This window comes from Hyperolius riggenbachi, chromosome 1 (genome assembly GCF_040937935.1).
Source record: "Hyperolius riggenbachi isolate aHypRig1 chromosome 1, aHypRig1.pri, whole genome shotgun sequence".
In the NCBI taxonomy this organism is placed as follows: Eukaryota; Metazoa; Chordata; class Amphibia; order Anura; family Hyperoliidae; genus Hyperolius; species Hyperolius riggenbachi.
Genome location: NC_090646.1, coordinates 102107425 through 102120547, shown reverse-complemented (window position 1 = coordinate 102120547; position 13123 = coordinate 102107425). Strand labels below are relative to the sequence as shown.

At 43.2% G+C, this 13123-nt stretch overlaps 1 protein-coding gene across 4 annotated transcripts in view; it reads left to right on the top strand.

The window, feature by feature from the left end:
• FBXL5 (F-box and leucine rich repeat protein 5) overlaps positions 1 to 13123 on the top strand; it is a 72064-nt gene that overhangs the window by 46074 nt on the left and 12867 nt on the right. For 3 of the 4 annotated variants that reach the window (XM_068277656.1, XM_068277677.1, XM_068277686.1), the window contains 5 exons: positions 548 to 782; positions 2877 to 3059; positions 6083 to 6208; positions 8189 to 8343; positions 8432 to 8514. In XM_068277656.1, the coding sequence (XP_068133757.1) occupies positions 548 to 782; positions 2877 to 3059; positions 6083 to 6208; positions 8189 to 8343; positions 8432 to 8514 (782 nt within the window). The remainder of the gene's footprint in view (positions 1 to 547; positions 783 to 2876; positions 3060 to 6082; positions 6209 to 8188; positions 8344 to 8431; positions 8515 to 13123) is intronic. The other variant, XM_068277665.1, reaches the window with a different exon arrangement.

Genomic DNA, 13123 nt, shown 5'->3' with positions numbered 1-13123 from the left:
GCTGGTGTATGTGCATGGTGCACATGGATACATAACGTTAGCTCCCTTGTGCAATTGGTAAGATGCACTGTCTTTCCCAGGAGAGGAAGTCAGGATGTGTGCTCCTAATCCATTGATAGGTTTGATGCAATGAATGTGTTTGCATGTCTGCACTATGCATGTTACAGGGCCAGAGTTAGGACACCTATGTTTACCTGGGTACTTCTACGCAGTATAGGTGACTAAGCATAAGAATGCATTCTTCTGTGAACTAAAACCCCGGCTTTTAATTTAGCTGTAGGGATAACAGCTGTGCCTGGATGAGTAAATCTGTGAATGCATTTGTTTAAACATTTGCATGTGAGAGTGCGAAGGGTTAATTGATTTTTGCTGTTTCTAGCCACACCCCCTTCAGCACCTCCCTTTCCCTAATAATTTATTTAATGTCCTAACTAGAGGCGATGTGCCTGGATATATGTATTTTTTTTTTTTTTTATTTTATTTTTTTACTAATGTGGGGGTAAATTTCAGTCAATGTGTGATTAAGACTTGATCATGTTTGTCTCAGGTGTTCCAGCCGATGTTGATGGAATATTTTACCTATGATGAGCTGAAGGACATTAAGAAGATGGTGATTGCCCAGCACTGCTCTCAGAAAGACCCAGCAGAGCTTCTCCGAGGTCTCAGCCTTTGGAACGAGGCTGAGGAGTTGCAGAAGGTGCTGAAGTATTCAGTGGATGAGAAGGCAGGGGAGGGTAAGGCATTACTGGCATGTCTGCTTCTCTGTCATCCGAACAAACAAGGTTAATAGTCTCATAAATACATATTCATCTTAGTAACACTTAATGATGTTTATTTTAAGAATATTTTTATTTGTTGCATGCTAGGCTATTTTGTCACGCCATTTCATGTGCGCTTTCCATGCTTGAGGACTTAGACTTAGGATGGGGGGGGGGGGGGGGGTTCAGCCATCTGCACCTATGAAGATGCATTTTGGACTTCCATATTTAAAAGAGCCTGCCTGGTCATAAAACATAAGAGCTGCCATAGTTGATCTGTTATTGTGGTGACCTTTCTGGAACTGTCATTCCTTCCCTACGACAGTAATGAGTCCCTTACCTGGTATAAGCATGCAGCCAATCCTTGTACAGGATGCTTGCTTGTTCTAGTCAGTGACTTACCAATAAGAATGGATGACAACCCTGCATCTCCAGTGAGAATGGCAGCTTCCATGTTTCCCTGAGGTATGACTGTTAATGCCTACATGTTTCGACCAAGGCAGATGCAATAAGTGTATAATGTGTGCTTACAGATTCACCCTGCTGATCCTATGATTCTGCCCAGGTTGTAAAGATGTCTCTGTCTATCAGCTGGCACTTGTGAGTCTCTGTCCCTGTTCAAGAGAATCATTCTGTTCTATTATCTCCTCCATTTAAAGCAAACCTGAACGGAAAATTTAAAGTCCAAATAATCATACACACGTCATACCTACCTCCCACATAGTCTGCTCATCAATCTCCTTCTCCTCTCCTGCATCCTGTTTGTCCACTGTGATGGATGGAATCCACCATTTTGAAAATGGCCATCAACACATAACAGCTTCCTGGTCAGCACACTGTTAAACTGTAATATCACCCACTGGAGCCATAGGGAAACACTGACATGACCTTGCTTATCAGTTGTCCTTTTAGTTATAACTGACAACAACTGATATATTTCAGTTCTGACAAAATCTTGTCAGAAGTGGATGAATCGTTGTAAGAAGGAAATGGTGAGCTTCTGAGAGGAACTGAAGAAGAGGTAAGTATGAAATATTCATTTGCAGGTACATTTTGGTTTATTTTAAATAATTTTACTCTGTTCAGGTTCACTGTGGCAAACTCCTATCAAATGACATTCAGTGGTTGATCACACCTCTATAAATATGGCCATTGCTGCAAAACTAACAGTCTTCTGATTGCAATGTAACAATCCTACAAAATGGAGATCCATTATAAGTGTGGTAATCATTTCAGCTAATCTATGCATCCATAAGTGTAGCAACCCGCAGATTTGCAGAAAAGTGCTTTATTTCTGCCTATAAAAAGACACTCGCACACATCACTGTGTTTGTGCCATCTACAGGGGCAGAGGGGCGGGCATACCAATGGGATTAACATGGAGAATTGGGAGGGTAAGGCTCTTACGTTTTGTACCAAGCTAGATGGTTCTGGGCCGAGGTGGTGGGTCGGGGGAGCCTCTCCAAAAAATCTTATGCGTGTACAGTGGCCCCAGACACTGGCCTTGTGGGAGATCTGACCCCTTCCAAAGCAACAGAACACTGCTAGCCTGCAGGCTAGCAATGCGCCTGTACAGCACCTAGTGTAGAACTGTCGCACAAGAGATCTGATCCTGATTACTGCAGGCAACAATCTTTATAAGTATGTTTGAGGCTTTAGACAGCAGAAAGGATTCCAGCACACCATGGCTAGCATGTCACACATTATGCACTTGCTATGTGCCTCAATTCCTTAGGGCCAGTTTACAGTTGGCACAGCATGTCTCGAGTCATGCATGGCTATGGGATTCGCATGCATAATGCAAAAAAAAATAATGCTGCCGAGCTTCTGTTTTTTTATTTCAATCGGCTGCAGTTTTCCCTTCCACATTTGTGAGTGGGGAATCACTCTTAATCACCCCAGGGGAAAAAGAGACCTTTGGAAGTAGCAGGTGCACTGTAAGCCTTGAATTTGTAAAACTGGGCACCAGTTAGTTTGAAAATCTGAACATGCATGTGGAGGGTGAGTCATTTCTGAGCTTGGGCAGCGCCCTACTTTGCAGTATCCGATGTCCTAGAAAGCTGCAGTTTCATGTGACATGTTGACATGGAATGTAAGCTTTTCTTCTTCTTGTCCTAGAAACGGTTGCCCAGCCAAGCTCAATATCCATTTCCAATCTTCCTCCGGAGGTAATGCTGAATATATTCAGTTACCTTAATCCACAGGAGCTGTGTCGCTGTAGTCAGGTCAACAGCAAATGGGCACAACTGGCAAAAACTGGATCTCTCTGGAAGCATCTTTACCCGGTGTTGTGGGCTAGAGGTAAGAGGTTTGCCTTTGTTTTGGAATGTCCGGCTAATCCAGCCATAGAAAGGGAATAATACTTCTATTTGTTAAATGCTGTGTTATTATTGGACATCTTTCCAGTAGACCCTGCCATTGTTTACATTTAATTGGTATGCGTGTTTTCTGTTCTCTGCCGTCTGACCCCTGTATGATGGTACCCTGAATGGAAAAAAAAAAATCAGATGAAACACAGTTCTACTTTTTCTAATTACTGTATATACTCACATATAAGCCAAATTTTTGGGACAAAAAAAAGTCCCAAGAGTGGTGGGTTGGCTTATACGTCGATTGGGGATGTGTGGGGATAGTTACCTCTTCTTGTTCCAGGCAGCAGTCTTAACGTCTCCCGTGCAGCTCTGCTTGCTGATTTCACATACTGCTCTCGTCAGCCACTTCTGGCTTCTCTGTGCAGTTCCGTACTCAGTCACTAGAAGTCAGCGGCGAGTACAAAACTTCAAGTGAGACTGGAAGATGGCTGCCCAGAGACCAGAAAACTGAAGCCTGGATCTCTAGCAAGTACAGAGCTGCGCGGGAGACGGGAAGATGGCCGCCTGGAACAAGGAGCGGTAGCTATATGTACACTGCACAGCACTCTGTATCATCGAATACATACAGTACACACACTCTGCTAAACATACATACAGTGCATCATTTCATACATCTGAAAGCATGCTTCACTCTGCATCACATGCACCACATACAGGGGGAAGGCGCTATGCACTACATACAGGGGGGAGACATTAGGGGTCGGCTTATCCATGGGTCACACACTGTTAGGTTTTTCAGGGGCAATAGTTGGGGGGTCGGCCTATACACGAGTATATACGGTATCTGGTCGAACTATAGTTACTTTTTTTCTTTTTTTTTTTTTTAAGTCAGTACTGCTGCAGCCCGTAGGTAGTAAAGCAATGCCCATCCTAGCCTTTCTTCTAATATGCTGGCATCTGTCCTTACTTGACCTATTCTATTGCTTTTAATGGGTATTACACTATTTATAGAGATAAATGTTGTGTTATTTCTTTCATATAACAGAGGATTTTGTCAGTCTGCTCATATGTAGCATGTGTACACTCCTCCTATATTAGCCAGCCTTATAAATATGTGTATCCACATTAAATCACATAGTTAAAAGTTTAACCAGTTTCTATAGTCTTATGAGATCATGTTGTAATTTTCCATTCGTTATAAGCTACAGGTGAAATAAAGTGTGCTGGTCATACTGAACGTTCATCACATTACAGCACTTTCCATTTTTTTTTTTTAAATATATTTTCTTCACCCTTTTAGTGTTTCCACTCAATCTCCACTGTGTCAGGCAGTGCCGGTGCAGTATTACCACACTTGGACATGGTGGTTGTGCTTAGTCATGCTTTGTAATGTTTACAGACTCTCTTCAGTTAATGAAGCTTCTGACAGGAAATAGATTGTAGGCTAAAGTTATCATAGGGAGAAATTGACAGATTTTCTTAGCAGCTGGTTAGCTTCAAACTCGCACGACAAGCTAAAAGATGGCAAACGAATCTTATATCAGGAATACACAGGCATTATATAATTTGGGACTGATTCTATGGTAAAGGAAATTAAGCGTATATGGCCCCCATCCATGCACCCTAAGCCACCCTGTGCTATTGGAGTGATTGTGCAGAACAATGTATTGTGCTTTTTCCCTATCAGGTGTCTTCAGGTATACGCATCATTTGTGTATCTGATAACTGAGCATCTGGTATCGGGTTCCAGAATGACTCTCAGTAACCAGGACAACACCTCCACCTTTCCTCCTAAACTAAGGCCCCATTTCCACTTGCTAATGCGTAGTTCAGATTTATAAGGATTAGCCAAAGTATACTGCTGAACAATGGATGGCAGATGGGCACTGTACTAGATATGAATCACCAGTAATTAACTCCCATAGGGTCTGGTTCAAGTACTGCAGGTAATATTCCTATGCGCAGACAGTGCATGGTATTATTACTAACATCAGAGTACCATGCTTTGCACAATTAGCACAACCGTGGAATATGGGTAACACGAACGTTGCTGTGATAAATCAGGCCCATAGAGATAAATCATCAAGTACTGACTTTTTTCATCTGTTTCTTGCACCTGTTTCTCTGTCAGTTTTATGACCTGTAACTTATCAGTGACAGTTAAACTATAGACTACTCAGAAAAAAGTGTGCCCCAAATGGGTTCTTACCTCAGTAGAGGGAAAGCCTCTGGATAATCTAGAACTTTTCCCCATCCCCCTCGCTTGTCAAAGATTGCGGGCGGCTGCGCTCCTGTCTCATGCCTGCTTAGTAGCACGGAGGCAATCGCGCTTGACTTTTTCTGCCAAGCCCAAGTGGGCTTTGTGCTACTGCAGAGGCATGAGGCGGCCTGCACAGTGGGGGCGCGGTATTCAGTCTTGCTGGAAGTCCCGGCATTGGTCAGGAGAAGGATGTGGGACAGCATTCCTGTACAATGGTAAATAGCTAACCTTTTCTCCTAATGATCTCACGGGTTTGCTTTATCCCTGACAATAAAAAAAAACACAACCCAGTCCTTTGTAGAAGTAGGACTGTACATACTCATGTTTGTCTAATTATGTCACATCAGTTTCTCTTTAAAAAAACAAGAAATGGTTGCTCAAATGAAATCTCCAACCTTCCTAGCCCCCTCAATAACTGTTGGGGCCCATTCACACTAGGGCAATTAGCGGGTGATTCCCAGTGTCCAGTGATTTTACCGCTTTAAAATCATTAGCGCAAAACGTTTTGCTACTTTCAAGTGTGAATGGGCCCTTAGGGTCTGGTTTACAGATAAGGCCAGTGTTGGGTGCTGAGGCAGAGAAGCACCAAAATGGCCTGTTTATATCCATATAGGGTGTAGACATGCATACTTGGCTGGTGCAGGTATGCAGGTTTATAATCTCATCCTGCAGACCAGTCATATGAGATGTTTCAAGCATTGTCTGCTGTGATAATAGAGTTTTAGAGGTACCTGACAAGTGTGTGTTTTCAGGAAATTGGTACAGTGGAGAAGCCACTCAACTTGACACAGAGCCAGATGAGGACTGGATCTCCAGAAGGAAGGATGAGAGTCGTGCATATCAAGAGTGGGATGAAGATGCAGATATTGATGAATCAGGTAAGGATTGTATTCCTCATACTGGTGCATTATGTGCAGCCTCACCACCTGCACTCCTTTTGAAAAATAACACCGCAGAGTCTTGAAAGGTTTTCCTGGATCTTGGCAACTCCTTATTGAAGTGCAATATTTCATTTGTCCCACCTGTTCATAAGCCAAGCCTCGAGATTGGTGCAGACGCCTAGCAGGTGTTGCCAATACACACATGCAATACACACATGCAGAGTATTTGTTTTAGTAGCTGTATGTATAGTGTAGTGTCAGTAGTAGTGCTGTATAATAGCAAACAAGGAAGTATAACGCTACACCCTAACTGCGTTCCAAGGCAGTGCCTGATCCTGGACGGCCAATCCAAACCTGAATAAGTGAGAAAAAGGAAAGGATCCGCATAGTGCCAAACTGGGAACTTGTTTTTTATTGGACGTATCTAAAACTGGATGCCTAAACCTTAATGGCAGGTTTGAGGGCAAGTGCAAGTAACTCCACTTCTTAGTAACAACTACTTAGATAGGGCAACCCTATGATGTAAAACAACAATTCTGCCGTATTCATCCAATTTGCCTTACATACTCTGTGCTACATGTGTGCTTCTTTTGTTCAGAGCCACCAGTTCATGTAGGTTTAGTTGGAAGTGTAGCATATGTTACCTCCAGCCCTTGGCAGCTGTCCTGTGCCCTCGCCGCAGCTCGAGTAGCTCCCGGTCTTATCTGCTGCTGAAGCCGACCTCGCCAGGTCGGCTTCTTCTGCGTTCCATCGCTGACGTCATCAGCGCTGCACTGCGCTGGCACAGAACTACTGCGCTGTACAGTCCGGATAACTGTAGCGGTGGAGCGCAGAAGAAGCTGACGTGGCGAGCTCGGCCTCTGCAGCGGAGAAGACCGGGAGCCACCAGAGCTGTAAGTGGATTCCTCCCCAAGCCCCCCCCCCCCCTCCCCGTCTCCCCCGGCCGTATCCTTTTAAAGGACAATTAATCTGAGAGAAATGGAGGCTGCCATATTTATTTCCTTTTTAAGCAAGTCTAGTTGCCTGGCAGTTCTGCTGATCTTTCATGCATCAGTAGTGCCTGAATCGCACACCTGAAACAAGCACGCAGCAAATGCAGTCAAACATCTGATGGCGGCTCGAGGCGTCACAGAGGCAGAAGGCATTACTTGCAGGCTGGCCAGGCCCGGACGACGTTCCATGCAAAACTAGGTAGACTTGACACGTATTAAACCCATAGAGGAACCAAAGTCCTGATGCACTGAAGAGTACTGGTATTAAGCGCTACTTGACCAGTTAATTAGTGGTCACACCAATTGGATGAGTTTGTTTCCCGACGAGTACCCTGGAAGTGGTCTTCATGAGTCAAGAATCTGTGGACTTAAAGGAGTTATCAGGCAATGTAAAGAAAATAAGCGCTACTTACCCTGGGCTTCCTCCAGCCCCAAGCTCCCAGCATGTCCCTCGCCGCAGCTCTGCAGTCAGCCATTCACCGCAGCTCCGTACCGGTCCCACGTGGGCCGGAGCGGACTGCGCAGGCACAGTAGTTCTGCACCTGCGCAGTCCGCTCCGGCCCACTTGGCGGTGATTAATGATCCCTATAATGTGAATTTTTAATGTGCATGATGTGCGCCTGAACTATTGTTGTTTGCATTATCTCATTTTTACCAGCCAAGGAAAAGCGCACTCAGACTGCAACAATTGTGCAGTCAATGGTTACTCATATATTGTTTTTAATGTATTTTATGCAAGAGTAGTGAACACTGCAGCACTTTCAAACTCTCCAACAAATGTTTTTGCAAAGCTCTAATCTGCATGCTTGTTCAGGGTCTATGGTTAGTGTTAGAGGCAGAGGATTGGCAGGACAGCCAGGCAACTGGTATTGCTTAAAAGGAAATAAATAGGTCAGCCTCTACTTCAGTTGTCCTTACAGCCATATTGCTGTGACGCTGCATTACAAATGTGTGTGTTTCTTTATTGTTCTCCTTTGTGTTACAGAGGAGACTGAAGATGATGATTATTCTTCCTCAATCAGTGTGGCACAGCAGGAAAAGGAATTGCTGCATGGCATCATTCATAATGTTCTTCCCTATGTTGGACAATCAGTGAAAACACTTGTTCTTGCCTACAGCTCTGCAGTTAGCAGCAAAATGGTGAGTATCTCATCTCTGCATTCAGATGTAAGTGGCATAAACAAGCGCACCAGAGCTGTGAGTAATGTTAGTCTGTTCATTGTTGTAGATCCGTCAGATGCTTGAGTTCTGTCCAAACCTGGAACATCTGGATCTCACTCAGACAGACATTTCTGACTCTGCGTTTGATGGGTAAGCATTGCTTCCTCGGAACACATGCATTAGTCGTCTTTTTACAAACCGCTCAAAATACTCAAGGGGACCTCTGGTGTTAGGCTGTAGCCCCACTGTGAGCGCTTTCGAATCGCTTTTTTTCACTATTAATGCTTTCTGAGAGCTTTAAAAAAAAAAAAAAACTCTTCCATTTGCTTACATTAAAATCGTGGAAAAATTGCCGCAATCTCGATTTTTCAAAAAAATCTATTTTAGTGTAATTGAATTGGGAGCGTTTTTTAAAAAGCTCTCAGAAAGCGCTGATAGTCAAAAAAGTGCTCAGAAAGTGCTCACAGTGGGACTACAACCTAACCGTGTCAGGTACACAAACTCGATGGGCTATAATACATTAAATAGCGGCAATTTTAGGCACTCGGCCACGCTACGCCATGTTAATGTAGGGCCATGCCTGCCCGCATTAGGGAATAACTCCATGGTGTTTTTTTTGGGAGGCTGGGTTTCCTCCTCCAGAGCCCAGCCTCCAGCTCCTCAGCTTGTGGCAGAATCGCACAAGATTTCCTCTTTAAAGAGCAATCTTAAGCTGTTAGGGCCCTTTCACACCAGAGGACTTTTTCGGCGTTTTAACGCCACAGCCGAAGTTGGCGTTTTCTAAGGTAAAATGAAAGTCCATAGACTTTCATTTTACCTTTCACATCTAACTCGGCGTTTTGGAGCGTTGCGTTTTAACGCTCCCAGGAGCTTTTTCAGGGCTGTTTACAGCCGAAGTTGGCTGTTGGCGTTTCAATGATAGTCAATGGAAAAACGCCAACTTCAGCGTTTTCAAAGCGTTTTACAGCTGACTTGTTCACTTATTTTTATAGAAAAAAAAAGACGTTTTCATATGAGCTGTAAAACGCTTTGAAAACGCTATGTATTGGCGTTAAGCAAAAGGCTGACTTTCAGCCTTTTCTACCGCAGCCTCTAGTGTGAAAGAGCCCTTAGGCTTTGGCCACAGTGCTGGTGTTGGGCTACAGAGCTGGAGGCTGGGTGTGGTGGAGGTAACCACGCCTCCAGAAAAATCACCATGGAGGGGGGGCAGGGCCTTCACCTTATATGATGTAGTGTAGCAAAGAAGGTGAGTGACTTAAATTACCACTGTGATGATGTAATATAACCCATAGAGTTCTTGTCCCTGACACGCTGGTGGCCTGCTTTTGACTGAAGATTTTGCACTTCATTATCAAAGACCCAGTAAATGTACAAAAGTGCACAGAACCGCGCTAGAGCTCATTTCTATGTGACATTAGCACAGCTGATCAGGAATTGGAGCAGCCTCTTAACTGCTATTTTTAGGATTTGTTGAACTCTGTTAAAGTGGACTTAAACCATGATTATTATGGTTAGACTCAGACTCCACTGTGTCAGGCAGCGCAGCCTTACCACACTTGGACATGCTGGTTGTGCTTAGTCATACCTTGTAATGTTTACAGACTCTCTTCAGTTTATGAAGCTTCTGACAGGAAATAGATTCTAGGCTAAAGTTATCATAGGGAGAAACTGACAGATTGTTAGCAGTTGGTTAGCTCCAGACTCACTATACACTAGTGGTTCTGGATGTGTGTCTGGTTTTTAGGGGCATAGAGGGATGCTTTGCATATTCGGAAGTGATGCATCATGGGAAACCACAGTTGCAAATTATAAACAACTGAAATATGATGAAAGAGCTAAGTTACAAAAGAGTGTCAAAGACTCTGCATCAGGTTTGGGATTTTGTTTTCCTTAAATCTTCGACATTATATATAAACTCAGACCTGAAATGAGTGTGGGTCATATGTCCCTATGCATGCATCTTAATTCATCCTGTTTTATTGGAGGAATCAAACGTAAATGTATTATCCTATTTCCCTGTCAGGGGAATCTACAGGTTTATGTATCTTTATGCATGTTATAATTGAGCATCTTGTGTCAGATTCCTGAATAACTCCGTAACCAGGACAAACCCACCCCCCTAAACTAAGGTCCTGTCTCCACTTGCTAATGCATGGTTCTGGGTGCTGTGCAGTTTCCTGGATGTTGTACACATCCATTTGTGAAAAAGCATCTGCATCTTCCACAGTTGCTCAATGTAGCACAGTGTTCTCCCCAGAATTTTTTTTCCAGCCGGGTGGCATGAAAAAGTAGCCTGGTAGGGTGTGAGGGGGTAATGCAGGGCCAGTGCACCTCTGCTCACAGCATAGGAGGAGGATGAGGAGGTGAGCCGATGAGAGCCGGGTGCTCCCCAAAATTAGCCGGGTGGAGCACCCGGCTAAAAGTGTCTGGAGAGAACACTAGCATGTTGCTCAAACACAATCTAAACAGACATCTGATGCCTGCCTTTAAGTACTGACAATGTATGCTGTGCTATGATGTTTTATGCTCAACCTTGCTCCCTTTCCAACAATGAATCTTCTCTGGTGACAGAATGAGGTAAGGGCACATTGGACAGTACTGTCTGTCATGTGTGCACTTGATTGGAGATGGCATTCAAAATGGTCTTAAAAGTGTCTGTAAGCTGAGAAAGAAAATTGAAAACCGCCAAATTCAATATGACACGTCACAGCATCGGTCATTCTATCACTAAGGCAAAGTAAGGTTCTGTACTTTGGTTTTGACTATTTTTTGTTTGTTTGATGTTGTGTTTTTTTTTTTGTTTTTTTTGTTTAGGGGAGGTTTATCAAGAGTGGCTGAGGCAAAATATTGGTAGGATTTTAGAAATCCATGCAGAACTGTCTCAGACATATTAAGAAATCACTAAATAGTGCAGATTCCTTCCTGACTCCTCCTATTCCTAACAGTTTTTAAGAAGGTCTCTCAGACAGTGCAGAGTGTGAGGGGAATTGCTGTTGCTGAGGTAACCAATCAATCTGCTGTATTGCATCAATGCCCAGCACTGGAAAGGCCACACACAGGACACCTGGCAGCAGGGGGAGGAGCACTTCACGCGTGTCTAGCCTGCACTTTTGCACTATCTGTAGAACTGCTTCTAATCGATGGCAATCTAGGAATGGATTTGTACTTTTCTTAACTGTAGTGCAGCTCTAGAAATCCATGCTAAACTGCCACTATTAAGTAGGATTTGAGAAGTTTCTGATTATCTTGCAGAACAGTCCCCGAGCTGGTTAGAACAGTTTAAGAAGAGAAAACTGTCACGAATGCTACTATAAATCTGGCCCTTTGTTTTTATTACTTTAATGGCTTCTAGCTGAAAAGCTTCTCTCTCTCTCTCTCTCTCTCTCTCTCTCTCTCCCCCCTCTCTCTCTCTCTCCCCTCTCTCTCCCCTCTCTCCCCTCTCTCTCTCATATATATATATATATATATATATATATATATATATATATATATATATATATATATATATATATATATATATATATATATATATATATATATATATATATATATTATATATATATAATATAAAAAAAAAAAAAAAAAATATATATATATATATATATATATATATATATATATATATATATATATATATATATATATATATATATATATATATATATATATATATATATATATGTGTGTGTCTTGGCATGCCAACCACTATATGCACACTGGCAGTTACATTACAGTATGGTGCCTTCCAATACTGCAGCATTCAGAAACCGACTGGCTGTTTATGGAAAGTGAATATGAGATCTGCATTCTAAAACCTAGTATACACTCTAGAGAAACGTTGGTTGAGACCATCGTTCTGAGAATCTGGTATATCCACAGCCGTCCCCACCACATCATTTAGCAGATCAGACAGATCACTAAGCAATGAACAAATACATTCTTGGGTCCTCACTGCAGGACACTCGTGCACCACCATCCCCATTGATCAGTACTCGGCTCAGCTACAGCCAAAGAGTGCATCTCGATATACAGCGATCATTTCCCAAAATTTCACCCTAATGATCGATCCACGATTGAGTGAATAAAAAAAAAAAGTCTAAAACCTATGGAGAGGGAAGGCTCTGGATCCTATTGAGCATTCCCTGCCCCCCCCCCCCCCCTCAGTCCCCTTGTTCCAGGACTGTCCCCAGGTAAAGTTAGACCCCATTAGGCAGCTTGGGTGGCTTGCGCTTGCACAGTATAGAGCTGCCTGTCTTCAGGCACATTAATGCTCCCAAAGCCTTCCATGGGTCCCCAAAGGTGTATTCAACCAGTGTTGAATACGTGGAACAGGGGTGACAGCGCTGGAACGAGGGGCCCGAGAGGGAACCGGGAGGGCTCAGTAGGATCAAAAGCCTTTCCTCTTCATAGGTACGTAGCAGATTTTTTTTTTCTCAGCTTCATATTTACTTTTAAGAGGCAAGCCGAGAATATAAAGGTAGCTGAACTTTTATTGGCCATACCTGAACCCAGATGTTAAGCGGTTGGACCTCACAGAAGACTGCATAATCAATGAAGCTGGTGGATATTGTCAGTTATTTGTTGTGTAGTGTTCATGCAAACCAAGTACAGACCATTAAGCCATCAAGTTCAGATCCGAATGTTCCTCAAAAAACATTGAGATCTACTAAAAGATCACAAATTTGCTTGCTTAACTCTTCTACAAAAGCACTAGAACAATAATTTCTTGGGAAAATTCGCCATCTGCCTCTATAGACTT